At 43.7% G+C, this 14947-nt stretch overlaps 1 protein-coding gene across 1 annotated transcript; it reads right to left on the bottom strand.

Annotated features, from left to right (window-relative positions):
• On the bottom strand, positions 1 to 14226 carry fscn1a (fascin actin-bundling protein 1a). Its single transcript, XM_029508185.1, has 5 exons — positions 13194 to 14226; positions 4602 to 4758; positions 3487 to 3608; positions 2726 to 2893; positions 1 to 2356 (listed from the first exon to the last, which is right to left on the bottom strand). The coding sequence occupies exons 1-5, from the start codon at positions 14032 to 14034 to the stop codon at positions 2148 to 2150; spliced, it is 1497 nt and encodes a 498-aa protein (XP_029364045.1). The 5' UTR covers positions 14035 to 14226; the 3' UTR covers positions 1 to 2147.
• Between the last annotated feature and the right edge of the window lie 721 nt (positions 14227 to 14947).

Genomic DNA, 14947 nt, shown 5'->3' with positions numbered 1-14947 from the left:
TCCCAGTTTTATTGGTTGTTGGATTTCAGGTGAACCAATGGCACAAGAGATCAATTCCACAGTATTGAAAAAAAAAAAAAAAAAATACAAAATAATACAAAAGGAATTTCCAGTTATACAAAGCAAAGATGTGGACTTCATTCTTTTTTTTAACCCCAATCTTATTCTCTTACTGCCCAAAAACTCAAAAGTAAGGCACAGTCATTACCACATGTTTACCCTTCCACATCCGTTTGTCTAAGACTTGGTCTCGGTTACCTTGGAGATGCTGGTTTCTCATTTTTGTTTGAGATTCTCAGCCCTTCCTGCAAGAGACAGTCAGTCAAAGCTTCAGAAGAGAAGTTAGACAGACTTGTTTTAGTGTTGGCTGCAATGATTGGTTTTCCACACAGGAATGATGATTATGATGATGGATGGATAAGCCCAATAGTTCAGGGCCACATGCCAAGGTAATCTGAAAAATCAAACGTAAACCACCGCTGCTTAATGCGTTATGAGGAAAGCAGGAAGGTTGAGAATCAAAGGGCAGAGTCCATGGCAGCAATGTGCTACACAACTGCAATAACAGACAACTCAGTTAAATAGACGACAAATTCAGGGTCAGCATCTTTGTTTTCTTTTTAACTCATCCCTTCCCAACTTCACTGACGAGCCAGAAACCTAAAACATCCAACAAAAACAAAGTTTGGTCAAATCTCATGGTGACAACTGCACAAAGAAGGATCTAAATGCAAAGGACACTCACAGGCCTGTCTGCTGGTCCACACAGTGTGAGAAGGTCTACAGGTAGTAACATTTCTTCTATTATGGGTTGTTAGTTATTAGCACCAGGTTCCAGTTGTGTTGGTTGTGTGTGAGATGACAGTTTATTAATCCAGTATCAAATTTTTGGTCTGAGATAAAGGCTGAGGTTTAAGTTTGATTGAGGGATTCAAAAAGCAGCTTTTCAAAAAGGATCTAGAAATCATTTTAACTCTTGTTGCTATGGCTACCTACTCCTTCCCATGATAATGTCTGTGCCTTGGACATAGAAAAAAACAAAACAAAACAAATCCAACTGTGTCAGCAAGTGTATGTGTTTTTTTGTTTTTTTTCCCTTCTTCTTCTTCCCCCCGTAAGACATGAGTGCAGTAAACATATGTGACTGCACCATATTTATTCTATTCATTTTCTGTTATACTGTTCTCAGGACAATAGGCTTTCTTGTGCAGGAGAAAAAGGTGGGCAAGTGTTTGAACTTTCTACATCCTGTTTAGGCCAGGAGATGGACTCCCTGCCACCCGGAAAACAACACACAGGGAAGCTGGTTTACATTTCAATCTCTTACAGTAGAGATGGGGGAGGGTGGGGTTTACACCCATCAGTTGTATCATGTTTGATATCTTTATAATCATAAGATCCACTCCAGTTATATCACACATAGGCATCAAGGCCTGCTCATGGAAATAAACATACTCAGCCTGGTCTGACAGAAAAATCAGTATCCACATGGCCTAATCTGCACAACCCACGCACACGCACCCAGTGTGTGCACATCCAGCTACCAGGAGGCATCTGGAGCAGATTGAACCCAGGAGCGAGTCTGTTTTGGGAGATTAGATCAGGTAGAAACGGTTCTATCAGACCAGAGGTGATGCCATAAATACTGCCAGCATACGCTGCTCACACAGACAATAGAGACAGGTGGGGGGGCTCTGTAAATGTGGCTCTGCTCTACTCTGGGGGGGAGGGGTGGCCCAATCGCAAGGCAACAGAGAGTGAGTGACAGGTCGAGCAGCAAACCAGATTGGAGCAGAAAAAGTGAAAGTGCACAGCCCCATGGTAACTATGGCAACAGATAGGTTGGCGCTGCAGAGCTGGGAAAGGGAGGGAGGGAGGAAGGATAAAGGAAAGGGAGGCAGGAGATGCAGAGAGAGAAGTCTCCCACCTTCTACCCATCCTGTTCTCTCTGTGCAGTTTATCAACAAATAAAGTCAAAGTACAGGAACTAACATGAGGATTGGGGGCGGGGGGGCATGGGGGCGGGGTGGATAGGTAGACATGTGGACATTTAGTGCTGCCATGCTGTGTCGCCATACATCACTCGTTCACCAGCATTACAGCAGTGGGAGACCACAACCCCATTGCTGTGGTTTCCCCAGCTTCCTTCAGTACTCCCAGAGTGTGGCGGTCTCCAGGTCGTCAGCGTTGGCCTTCAGCACGCCAGCGTGGTCACCACGCAGGTACTTGCCATCTGCAGCGTGGCGAACTGCCAACTTGTTGTAGTCACAGAATTCAAAGAGGAAGTCGACAGGCGTGTCACTGCTGCTCACCACAGACTGCTCATTTCCAACCATCCAGTATTTACCTGTGGAGTCTGCAGAGGGATGAGGAGGAGGGGAAACAGATTACAGGGAGGAAAGAATGAGTGTAATTGAGGTTTTGCATGTGGAGAAGGTGGGGGAAGGGTGTGAAAATGGAGGAAGGAACAAAAGATTTAGCTTAAATTTGGCTTGAATTGTATAATGCAAGAACTGTGAAATTAACCATATGAAATTCCCTTTTGACACCAACACATGATTAATGAGTAAATCCATAATGAGAATCCCTGAAAGAATACATGATTTAATCCTTTGTAAGCCTGCTGGAGGCCCCTCCACCCTCAGTACACTGTAGTGGAGCTGGTCTATGGCTGGTCATTTCAGTGAGCGCGTCCTCTCCAGAGAGAACGGAGACAGAAACTGACCTTGCAGACTGTAGGCGCCATCTCTGAACTCCAGAGTGAAGTAGTCATAAGAGGAGCGGTTGGAGTCCAGTGTGCCTGTCACCTTCCTGCAGCCAATGAAGCCATGCTCCCCACGCAGCACGATGATTGGGCGGTTAATCAGTTTCATGATGAACTCCTCAGTCTCACCTGGGGGCAGATAAAGGATGAACATCGAAACAAGAGCAACTTGTGGATTTTGGTTATTTACGTGTGCATCTTTAAAAAAAAAAAAACTAAATAAAAAAAGGACATAACCAACATGTTACAATGAAAAGGGCAGAGGTTAAAAGGAATCCTGAAAAAATAAATAAAGAAATCTGAAGGTTTTTAATGCTGTTTCAAAATGCATCATGGCATGTGGTTTGATTTTTGCTGGCAAAATTCTCATCTTTTGCACAGTTAGCAAAAACCATGTCTGTTGTGACATTTTGTGGTGGCAGGCTCCTCAGTAACTCGACTCAGGTTTTCTCAACACGTATACAGTTGCCATGACCAGATTTAAATACACACTCAATGAAAACAAGATTCCTACAAAGCTAAATCCCTATGGAGAAGACAGCTACGCTTGGTTGTTACGAAACAAGCCCTCAGAAGTGCTGAAGCCTTTGAAGGCCAGAAACAACTGAAACAGACATGACTTAATCAGTAACTGTTCTGAAATTCCTGCCTGTCATGGTGAAAAGTAAATCTCTTAGCCCGCTGTCACTGTCTGAATGGCCAAATCAACTAATCGCACAGACCTGCAGAGTCCATGGTGGCTGCTAGCTGGCCATTTTTTTTGGCTGCGACATATTTCCCATTAGCAGCCCGGAGAGTCAGCCTCTTCCCACGCCACTCAGTGTCAAAGTAGCAATTAGCTGACCTGCGGATAGAGAAAGTGAAGGCATGAGCAGTAAGGACAATTAAACTTACATGGCAACTAAGCATCCAGTCGCACCCTTGAATGAGTGTAAACATATTCACATTTAGATCTCCTGTTGCTCTGAGAACTAAACCCTGCTATTTTATCGAGGGCTTAAGTCCCTGTTGGGTAACTGGATATGCAGGCTCGGGGTAAAGGGATAGACTTGTAGTCTTTGATTAATTTGAATGAAGTAGCCGTAGTGGCAGCAAGGCGTTTTATTTTCTAGCCTAGCTTCAATCTTGATGGATCTAAACTAAGTCTTTTCTTTGTTACTTTCCATGAGAGAAGCTCTGAAACATTCTCCACAATGTTTTCCTACAACCACATGACAAGACTTTTTAATAACATTTTTGTGGTTTAATCTGTGAGGAGGGAACTGGGTCAAAGCTCGAGAATGTGAAGAAGGAATTTGGTGAACATCCTGCAAAGCGCTGTCTAGTGTCGATGACCCTTTCAGCTCCTTATCTTAGAGGGTTGTCGGCTACCATGTTAACATAGTTCTTACAACCTTACAGTAGAACAAGTTATTGCTGTGCTCTGTATCACACCACTACAGTTTGAAGTAGTTGTAGTAGTTGTAGGCATCCAACTTGTTACACACAAAAAGTGAATAAACAAACCAAAATTTAAAAAAAAAAAAAAAAAAAAAAAAAAAAAAAAAAGAAAGAAAGAAAATTCCTGCACAAATACAGAAAACGAGTATTAGGCAATTGCAACACAATGATGACCAGCGTATGCTAACTGTCACCAGCCTCTCAAATAAGTGATCCAGGAACACAGGGCCAAAGGTTTGATTTATTCTTCACAGGTTGAGATTTCACACAAATGCACTTTATCTGCCACAACGAAATTAATCACACTCCACTCAATTTCTAAGTCATGCTACAGCTCAAATTGCAGAACAGTATCAAATCACACCCCCCCCCCCCTCTCTCTCTCTCTCTCTCTTACTTGGTGGAGGCGGTGCACTGCAGACCGCCATTAGCAGTGAGGGTCCAGTATTTCCCTGCAGCAGTTCGAAACGCACACTTCCTGTTTTCACGGCAAATCTCCACCTGGAACACTTCCTGGTCACTCTCCTCATCCTGATTGGCTGACAGATCCATACCTGGGTGAGGTGAGGTAGTTGTAGAGCAGTGGTTAATTTAAATGGCCACAGAAGATGACCATGAAAAACGCAGTTGCAGGAAAATGCCCACATGCATCTTCTAGTTGGGATGAGACACACTAAATGAGCAACCTAAGACAGTTTGGATTAATAGGGGTCACACACACACGCACGCCCAGACATACCACAGTAGAGTTCAAAGGATTAGTCGTCATGGTGGATGGCCACAGAAAGCAGAAAAACTAGACATAATGGTTGGCAGTGATGACTGAAGCTAAAGACAGCAGTCATTGACACCATCTTGCATTTCATTTTCTAATTGACACTTACAGTACAGCTGAATGTTGTCTTTAGCTTTGCAGATACATAGTGGCTGAAAAGTTGACAGACACAGTGTAAGAGAGGCAGATGGTGCGAAAGAAAGATGTGTTTGAGGAAACAAACCAACTCATGCTCTCTATCCTTCTCCATTTTCATCTGTGACACCCTCCCCCCTCCCCCATTTTCCATGTTTCTTGCTCTCTTCCAGCCTCACTGACTCCACTGGTCACACTGAAGATATAGATGGAAAAGCCTAAAATAATAATCATTGTATTCCCACTACCTTAATTCAACACTTCTCCAGGTTAACTTGTATAATATTTCCAGTTTAATTTCTTGTATTTTTATTGCTGCAGCAGAATGAGCATTACTGTACTTTGTCATTATTAAACATTCCTCTGCCTTGTCCAAACCTAGTGCCTACACTTTAATTTAATTAATTTTAATCCCATTACAGGCTGAACACTGTGACCAACTAAAGTCAAACACTTGGTTAATATCAAACTGCATGTAGACTAAAGAAGCCCATGCTGCCATTAAAAGCATTGTATAAGGTGTTAGTCACTCAGGAAATTTGTGCTTCCAAAAAAAAAAAAAAAAAAAACACATTTCTCCTCTCCTGTTGAGTGCCCGCTAAAGTCATCTTGGGAACTCTGGCCTCTGCGGACGGATTGAGTTTCTGCAGAAATATGTGAGGAAATGTACGAGTGCACAGGCTCTTAAAGACACACACACAAATGATTCAGGGGAAAAATATAACTGACCGTAATGGGAACCACATGTTGGGGGTTGGGGTGGGTCAAAGATAAAATTTAAGTGGCTGCAACAGTTTAAAAGAACATAGAGGAGGGGAAAAAAAAAAACCCAAGGGGAGAGGAGGGTCAGAGCTCGACTGCATCATCACTTCATCACTTACGTCGCTGAACTGTCCTCTAATCCTCACTGCCTCCACTTCAGCCAACACACAGTCAGTACAGTAGCACAGTTAACACCATTTATTACTGCGGAGGGAGAACAAACATCTGCTGGAGGCTTCTACCCAGGAGGAGTTACTGACTCACCTACAATGTGAATGGGCCCATTCCAAAAAGCAACTAAATCCAAGAGAATCTATGGCATTTAATCTATTCCAGACAACAACGGCATGAAGGGCCCAGTGTTGCCAGTAAAGTCAATCTGGGACTAAAATATACAGATTCTGAAAAGACCAAGAGCAATTTAGTATGATTCAGATTATTCTTCAATTTTATGATTTTTCTCAGTTTTACAATAGCCAAGGCTGCATAAAAGCGCAGTTTCTAATCCATTAATTCAAAAAAAACATAAAAAAAAAAAAAAACTGAGGTGCTGAGTTCCATCTGTCAAAGTCTAAATACTTGTTTTTCCTCAATAGTACATCCAACTAAATACATGCTGTATAATATAAATACTACATCTAAAATTTTAAGAATGCTGAATATAGGAGAGAGCGTCATATAGTGGAGCTCAGTGTTATGAAGGAACTACAAAGCAAAAACATTTTCTGTGTTTATAATATAAAATACAAAAGGTAATAAATTTTACTATATGAAAAGACACCAGGAAATTAACCCACTTTTCAGGCTGCACTGTAAGCTGTGCAACACTGGTCACTTCAGTTCGAGATGGTTTGAGTAAATTATTCCAGAGAAATTTGAATTAATGCAAGTGAGATACTCAGGTGCTGTCAAAGGGGGTTTTTATGCTTGTGAATGATATTTACAAACCTGAACGTTTTGGAGGGAATGAGACATTATTTGGCTCGTTGCTCTGCTCTTCTGTCACTGTAGAGTGTTAGTGTCTGATCTTCCCACACATACACCTTGAAACTGGTCACGAGTGATCACAAGGACAGAACAGTGGTGGGTACAAAGACAAAGTAAATATACAAGCGTGACAAGACAAAACACTTGTCCCAAGGCCTGTGGCCCTCCAGCTGTGACTCAGAGAGAGGCCAAGGCTGGATGTTGGGTTTGGGATGACGTTCTGTGTGAGTTTATTTTATATCCAGATACATCTGGTTGCCTCAGTCTTGGAAGCTCAGGGACTGAACTTCAAACTTAGGAAGAGGGTCTGTAAACGCAGCATCAGGCACACATCAGTAAGCCACACCAAAAGTGACCACACATGCAGAGCTGTCCCTGCAACCCCTCAATCTTTTTGCCCACCTCGCCCACCACATTCAGCCTGACAGCGGCAGGCACAGATTGTTGGCCTCACTCACTGTGAGCCAGCACCAGAGGCCTGCTGTGAACACACGCAATTCTATCAAATGCAATGTGTGTCTGTTTGTGTGTGTGGCCCCTATTGTTCAGCAGGACTGACTGAGGAGGCGACCAGCTGGAGCACAAACAGGGAGCCAGATCATTGGCCTTTGTTCAGATCCAAACACACACACACACGCAAGACTACCAGCCAAGCACTGTCCTGGCTGAAACACCACCACTGTTACAGCATGCACAAACTAGACAACAACCAAATACAAAACCAGAAACTTAAAAATTAGGTCAGATACAGCACTGAGCCTCGGGATGACCCACATGTTTTGTTAACTGATTCAAAGCCCATTTTTGTGCTTAATGTGTCACCAAAATCAGTTGAAGTACAGTCAAACTGGGAGTCAAAGGGCATTAATGTGGAGACACACCCAGAGCAGAATGACGCACCGGAGACCAGCTAAAGCCTAACCTATAATAAAGTAGACAAAGAGGAGCAGCTCCTTATAGCCAGCGTGAAGCAGCTCATCTCGTACATCAACATACAATTGCACACTGAAGACACAAACATCAGAACCATAAGCATGGATGCTGTCAAAACCAGTAGACAATACCAGAGATGCCTGAAGTGATAGCTTTGCTTCTACTTTTTCATTTTGGTGAGTCCTGCAGGGACAGACACACAGGTTGCAGTTGTGCGTCTCATTTCCTGCCAGTGGGGGCGGGTGGGGGTTGAAGGACACAGAAAAGGGTGTCAGGGCTGAATCATGGCCAGCCACAACATGGAGCCACATTTTGTCTACCTTTGTGTCCAACATAAGATGTACAACTAGACTGTAATTCTGATTTGACATGACAAATTTTCAACCTTTTTTTTTTTTTAGACGCAAAAAAAAAAAAAAAAAAAAGCCAACCACAACCAGAGGCACAGTTTGAGTTAAACCAATTACAATCCAATATTTCCACACGCAATATTCTAATTCCATATGCTAAATATAATGCTTGTTAGTTTAGCATAAAGACTGAAAACAGGGGAAACAGCTGGCCTGGTTCTGTGTAAAGGTAACAAGGTCAGCCTTAAAAAGGTGACTAATCCAAGTAAAGCTTGTCTTTAACGACACAAAAAAAAAAAAAAAAAAAAAATCCTAATGTAGGAACAATATATTGTGGATTTTAGAGGTTTTTCCGTTACACCACTTTTGCTAATGACCCTCTTGACAGAATTACCTACAGCAGTCTGTCTTAATAGCCAAGAAGCAGTGCAGCACATAAGCCCAAGTAAAACCCTAGTTAATGCTGTTACAGAGGGAGAGCATGCAGCATTCCCATCCATTTCCAGTCTTTGTTCTAAGCGCAGCTAACTGGCTGTAGCTTTACACTGAAAGGACAGATATGAAAGTAGAATTAATTCTCTTAAATTAGAAATGTTTACATTTAAAATGAAATATAAATGTTTATTTTCAGAGTTGATTGGCATTTAGAACATTTTTGTGAAGCTTGGTCATGTTTTAACTTTCAGGAAGCTTTGTGCCTTTAAACCAAGTCTGATAAATCTCATTTTTAATAAAAACCAGAGGCTTAGTCAGAGGCGAGAAGCCAGAACTAGTGAACACTGAAGGGCTCATTGCCATATTGTTAGATGCTAACAGAAATGTCTGAAAATAACCTGAGTAACTTTCCGACAAACACAACCTGGTCCCAACAAGAATCACATTCCACTTAAACAAATAAGCTACAGAAAAGAACACCTATTCACATCTCCATAACATGTACCTTGCCATGGAGTCCCTACAGCCATTGTCCCAGGGCAGCATCAGCTAAGAAGAGCAGTCAGCACGTTGTGGTCACAGCAGGAGCCAACAGGATGTGATGGGCTCTCATCCATTAGGCTGAGGACAAACTGACAGCCAGTCTTCATTCACACTTCCACAGTTTAGGGGCAGAACAGGCCACATAATGGGCCACTTGCTCCAGGCAAACAGACTGATAATAGTATCTTAGTTCATGTGAGAGGACATTTAACAGTCTGTCAGTAAACAGGGATGAAGAGTGTGGATCTTTTGAGCAGAAACAAGCTGCAACATCAGGTCAATTAGTAAGAAACAGAAGGATTGCCCTGATGTTTATCTAATTTGTCAGATGGAAGATTAAACTCATCTCTGGTGACTTAGGAAATGATAAACTGATACATTTCAAACATTAAGTATATATTAACTTTAATGAAATTCAACAAATTGGCCATCATGTCACAGTATCCCACTCCAAGAAACTTGGTACAATGGGGGGGGGGGGGGGGGGGGGGGGGCGCGACTAAACTCCCTGGAGGAGCTCTTTCAGTTAATGTTCAGGAATCAGAAATGTTCAGAAGGAATAAAAACAGATGTTGCTGAAACAACAAATGACAGTGCAAAGCTAAAGGTTTTTGGCAACATCAAAGTCAGTGCTCAAAAATTAATGATTGAGTGATTTCCTTGAAACAAAATGTAAAGAGCTTTTAACATTAGAGGTACTGTTGTCTTGTTTTCAATATTAACATCAAAGTAGGCCAGTTTAACCTACATGAATAGAGGCCAGTTATCTGTCTTTTTTTTTTCCTGAGTTCCGGCAATGACCCCATCTTTTCAGGTCATATTTTATAACCCAGCCCCATTGTTGAGATGAGGATACACAAAACCATAGCTGCAACCACCACCAGAATTAAAAAAAAAAAAAAAAAAAAAAAAAAAGTACAGTCAAACCAACCCAGAAAATTATTTTGCATCTCTAAAATAAACATGAAGAAAAAATGAGCAAATCATTATGAAGGCACAGTAAAAAAGGCAAATTTTTACTTCAAGCAAGAGTAGTATGAGAAAATAAATTGCAAAACACCTTAACTGCATTCAATGCATCTAAGTAAACAAATGTAATCAAAAATTAAATGGAGGCACACAATCAGGCATTTTCTTTGGGCAGCACAGCTTTCAGACTGACCCATTTGAGCTTGCACACGTCAAAAGCCTTCCTTCAGGCTGCTAATGGAAGCCAGCCGACTTCAACCGCCATCTTGGCTCATGTCTTCCCAGGCAAATACCCCTTGCAGAGAGACGCTACAAGCATCTGTCAGGTTCAAAAACATCTGGAATCAATTTAATTCCACTCAACGTTTAATCCACATCACAATAATCTAGTTGTTAGTGGATCTTCTTCAGAAGATTTAGACCTCATTATGGTCAGATTTGAGCTGGGGGTTAGGCAGACAGTGCAGGGAGGACCATGGGGGTCATCATCCCAAATGAGAGCATCCAAACTACTCTACAGACCTTGAGAAAGTGATTAGAGCAGTAACAGGAGCTCTGTTGCTCAGATGAGGCAACTTTGTTACCCATACAAAATTGCAACTCAACAACAACGAGGTGCAATTTGATTTACTTGTCTGATTCGTGTGGTTAAAATCTGCAATATAAGACTTAGATAGTACTATGGCCAGCAGTGAGTCAATCTAAATGTCGCTGAATTACTGTAACCAGAAGTGACTTTTTATAATGACATTGAGACCAAAACACTCGCAGTCACCCCCACTAGCAGCATTTGTACAAGTGGGTCTATCGTTTTCATGTCATGCTCACAACAGCAGAGTAATAGGAAGTGCCGTCTTGATTTTTTTGATCTACAGTTGGGTCAATAACAAGCTCAGAGTCAGCTCTATTCCAACAAAATGGACAAGATCACAAGCTTGTGAACATGTGTGTAAATATTGAATTTAAGACAAATCATCTCAGCAAATGGTTCCAAGGGAGAGATGTTTATTCTACATGTTCAAATGTCAAATAGATGCTGATTGGTGTGGAGACTCAATGTAAACAGTGCTCAATTTAGTTTCTTTACCAGAAAAAAAAAAAACAAAAACCTTTCATCAGTAACATGATGGCCAGTGGTCCTACAGATTAATACACAACACCAACACCTTTCCTGCTTAAGAGATCCATGCAGCTTCACCTCCGACCCTACATGTTGACACAGAACACTAGAGTGGCTCTTATTATAAAATTAAGCACTTTCACTTATGACATTTAACATTAGTTGAATTCAGGTAACATGATGGAAAGTAGCTGCATAAGGCAGAAACTAATTATTCCATTTAAGATGCTAGAACACCTAACGGGACTTTGGTTGTACAGAGGTAAATGCTAAATGCATTAATGTACTCTATGCATGATTGTGTTTAATACTCAAGTTTGGGTGAGTGAGAAGCTGCTTTAACTGTATTCAGCATTATACAGCCTTCTGTGATATAAAGCCATAACCTCATTAAGAAAACATTGAACCGGCAGCAATGCGTCTTTGCTATGCAGAGATTTGGAACATTTAATTTGTGCTCTCATACAGATGCCATTTAATGTAATCCTAATGTATTTGTTTAAAACTGCCAGTTTTTCAAAAATGTTTCCATGCCATGAATGTTTTTAATGCAACATCCACCTTAAAACTGTCCTCCATTTTGTGTGAAAGACTGAGCAGCACTTTGAGAGGGGAAGGACAGAAAAATATAGCAGCTAAAAGCTAAACAAAGCAAACTGTACTGGGGTATGGAGTGATCGCCGTATCATCCAACATGGCGCAGTGCCATAGTCTTATAACTTTGATTCACGTACACTCAGACTTTAATTTTAATTCACTTCAGTATCTTTCATGGAAAAATTCAAGGAGTTTTAGAAAATTACAGCCTTTCATTTGGACACCTATTAATTGCTCAGCATGAGGAATGCCACTGGTAATGACCTCATACTCGGCAGCCAAGTATGAAGGCCAGCATTGCAGGGAGCAGTGGGGGAGGAGGCTGAGTGACTAAAGGGAGAGTGGGGGAGAGGAAGACATAAGGAAATGGTGAGAAATATTGAAAAGAAGAAGGGATGAACAATGAGAGGAGGTGAAAGGAAGAGGCAGGGAGGAAGCGGAAAATTTAAGCAGGGATGGGGATAGAAAGGAAGGAAGAAGGCAGGAGGGACAAGCTTGTATCTCTGCCCACTTGAACAGCTGAAAACCAAGCATGGATGGAATCAACACACGATATAACAAAAGGGTAAAAATAATCACAGAGAGGGCTGGAGAGGGCTACAACTAATTATTGGCACACAAAAAATGTAAATAAATAAAAACAAGAAGAGGCCTGAATCTGTCTGAAGATCTCAACTGCTTTCAAACCCGCAAAGGGCCCAAACCTCAGTTTTGCAACCATGTGATTATAGAGCTACAGGAAGAAAGTGGTTTTAGCTTTGGACTGCAAGTTCATCTGGGCCTGTGATTAAAATTAAGATGACTCAGTTTCTGTTCAATGCTACATTGGTGTCAGTGGTGATGGCTCATGTCTCCCATTTTAAATGACCAGTGTTTGTTCTCAGTTGATGTAGTGGTGTCAATAGTTTTGCCGTTTTGTGGCCTCCACTGTCCCCCTTTCTTTCCTTTAACCATGCAGTTGTTCTGCCCTATGCCAGTTCAGGCTCTTGACAGTTTAAGGCTATTTTACATTTGAATGCTGGCACGAGTGCACATGGAACTGCGTGTGTTAACAGGGCTGAGGACAGTTTGACCCCTGTAAAACTCATTAGGAAGACATCAGGTCATGTGGGTGTTACTAAGTTGGCAGCTCTTATGCTTACATGAGTGCAGAGGGGTTGGAGCAGACATCATCCTGTGATGATGAGCCTCTGTGACCCACATGTGATAGGCCTTCAGTTTGATGGACTCTGGGAAAACAAGCCATTGTTCAGCATGAAGGCCTGTTGTGTGTGAATATATAGACCATCACTGTCCTGCCTGCGTGTGTGTGTGTGTGTTGCGGGGGAGACATTCCATCACTTTAACCCTCACTCCACCAAGGGATGAAACACTTTGACCCACCTTGCCGGGTGGAGACGTTCCTCTCGTTGGCCGCGGTGAGCACGACCTGCGGGTGACTCTGCTCCAGCACGAACAGCTCGTCCTTGCCCACGCGCGCGCTCTTGCCGGACTTCATGGTCCCGGAGGGCCCGGAGGGAGCCAGGTACCTGCCGCTACAGTCCCTGAAGGCCACCTTACCGGAGCGGAACTCCAGCGTGTATCCTGTGCTCTTGTCCGTGGTGGCAACCAGCGCGCCGTCATTCCTGAGGAAGCGGTTGTCGGAGGTCTGCAGGTGGTAGCGCTGCTCGCGGAACACCAGCGTGATCATGGAGTCCACCCCCCACGGGACGTCCCGGTCGATGGCGATCTCGTCCACCTTGTCGCTCAGGTGCGCGTACCGCTTGCGCGTCATGCTGAAGATGTTCACCTGCGGATGCATGGCGATGTGCACGCTCCATTTCTCCGCCACAGAGGCGGTCTGGGCGAAGCAGATGATCCGATCCTCGGTGCCACCCAGGTAGCGGCCGTGCGGTTCGGACTGCAGGGACCAGCGACCGTCATCATGGGCGGTGATGATGAACCGACACTCGGGGCTTGGGGTCTCGCTGTCTCCGGTGACGTTGCCGTCCTTGTCGGCGGCGATGTACCGGCCCAGATGGGACTTGAGGAGGAACACGTTCCCGCTGGAGTCGTCGCCGCTCTGCTCCAGAGTCCAGATCTGCTTCTTCTTCATGCTCGTGGCGGAGGCATTGATTTTGAAGCCGAAGGTCTCCGCCGTCAGGTATTTGTTCCCGCAGTTGATGAGGCCGAACTGGATCTGCAGCATGTCGCTGGTTCCGTTAGACGCGCCGTTAGTCGTCATGTTTGGTGTGGATGACCGGGCCGGTTCTGTGAGAGCCTGAGGGGTGGGGGGCGGTTCTGCCAGTGACTGAGCTCGCGGCTGAAAGGGTGTGATACTGTGCTGCCTCGCGTGCTTCTCTTTGTTTGGGGAGTGTGTATGTGTGTGTGGGGCTGAGTGGGAGTCTGTGAGCGCGCGCCACTGGTCCTCGGTGCTCTGCCTGTCTCAGCAGCGCGAGCCCGCTGCCACAGCTGCAGCCTATATAAGCATCAGTGACGCTCCAGGCCACGCCCCCTCAGATAGCCATAGATGTGGGAGTTGTAGTGAAATTAGAGACAGAACCGGGACCAACCGAACTGACTCGGACTGAGAGGGGGCAAACTGCGTGTGACCTGCCGCAAGATCAAGAGGGAGACATTTCAGCCGCCCCCGCCCGGACCCTGAGGGACATTTAGGGATTTGTTTTTTTGTCCAAATCATATCACGCTCATGTCTGTCTCGGACTCACTGATCAGATGGACTCAGCATTCAAATCATGAGAACGAGTTGTGTTCTTTCAGATACAAAGCTCCATTCATGGCCCGAGCACATCAGAGGGCAGGAAAGGCCCCGTAAACAAAGAGGCCAAACAGATCACTCTGGCATCTCCTCAGTCACTGCACAAGCATGAATATGCACCAAACACCCACATGCAGATATGTATATCTAAGTGTGGATCTATTTGTCTTTGTTTTTGATCAGAAGACACACGCAAAGGTCAAAGCAGAAGTAGCTTGTGGCTCATTTCCCTCCCAGTGGCATGACAGGAGTGTTGGTGATGCAGCTCAGCTGTCCCTGTGCCTTAGGCAAAGTGATGGATGGACCTCTGAGCTGTTTCCCTGCATCTCTTCTACAAACCACATATTAGTTCTGGCTCTGTCACTATGGCAAGAACTCT

This window comes from Echeneis naucrates, chromosome 8 (genome assembly GCF_900963305.1).
Source record: "Echeneis naucrates chromosome 8, fEcheNa1.1, whole genome shotgun sequence".
NCBI lineage: Eukaryota > Metazoa > Chordata > Actinopteri > Carangiformes > Echeneidae > Echeneis > Echeneis naucrates.
The sequence above is the reverse complement of the archived record's forward strand: the minus strand, read 5'-3'. Positions and strand labels throughout refer to the sequence as shown.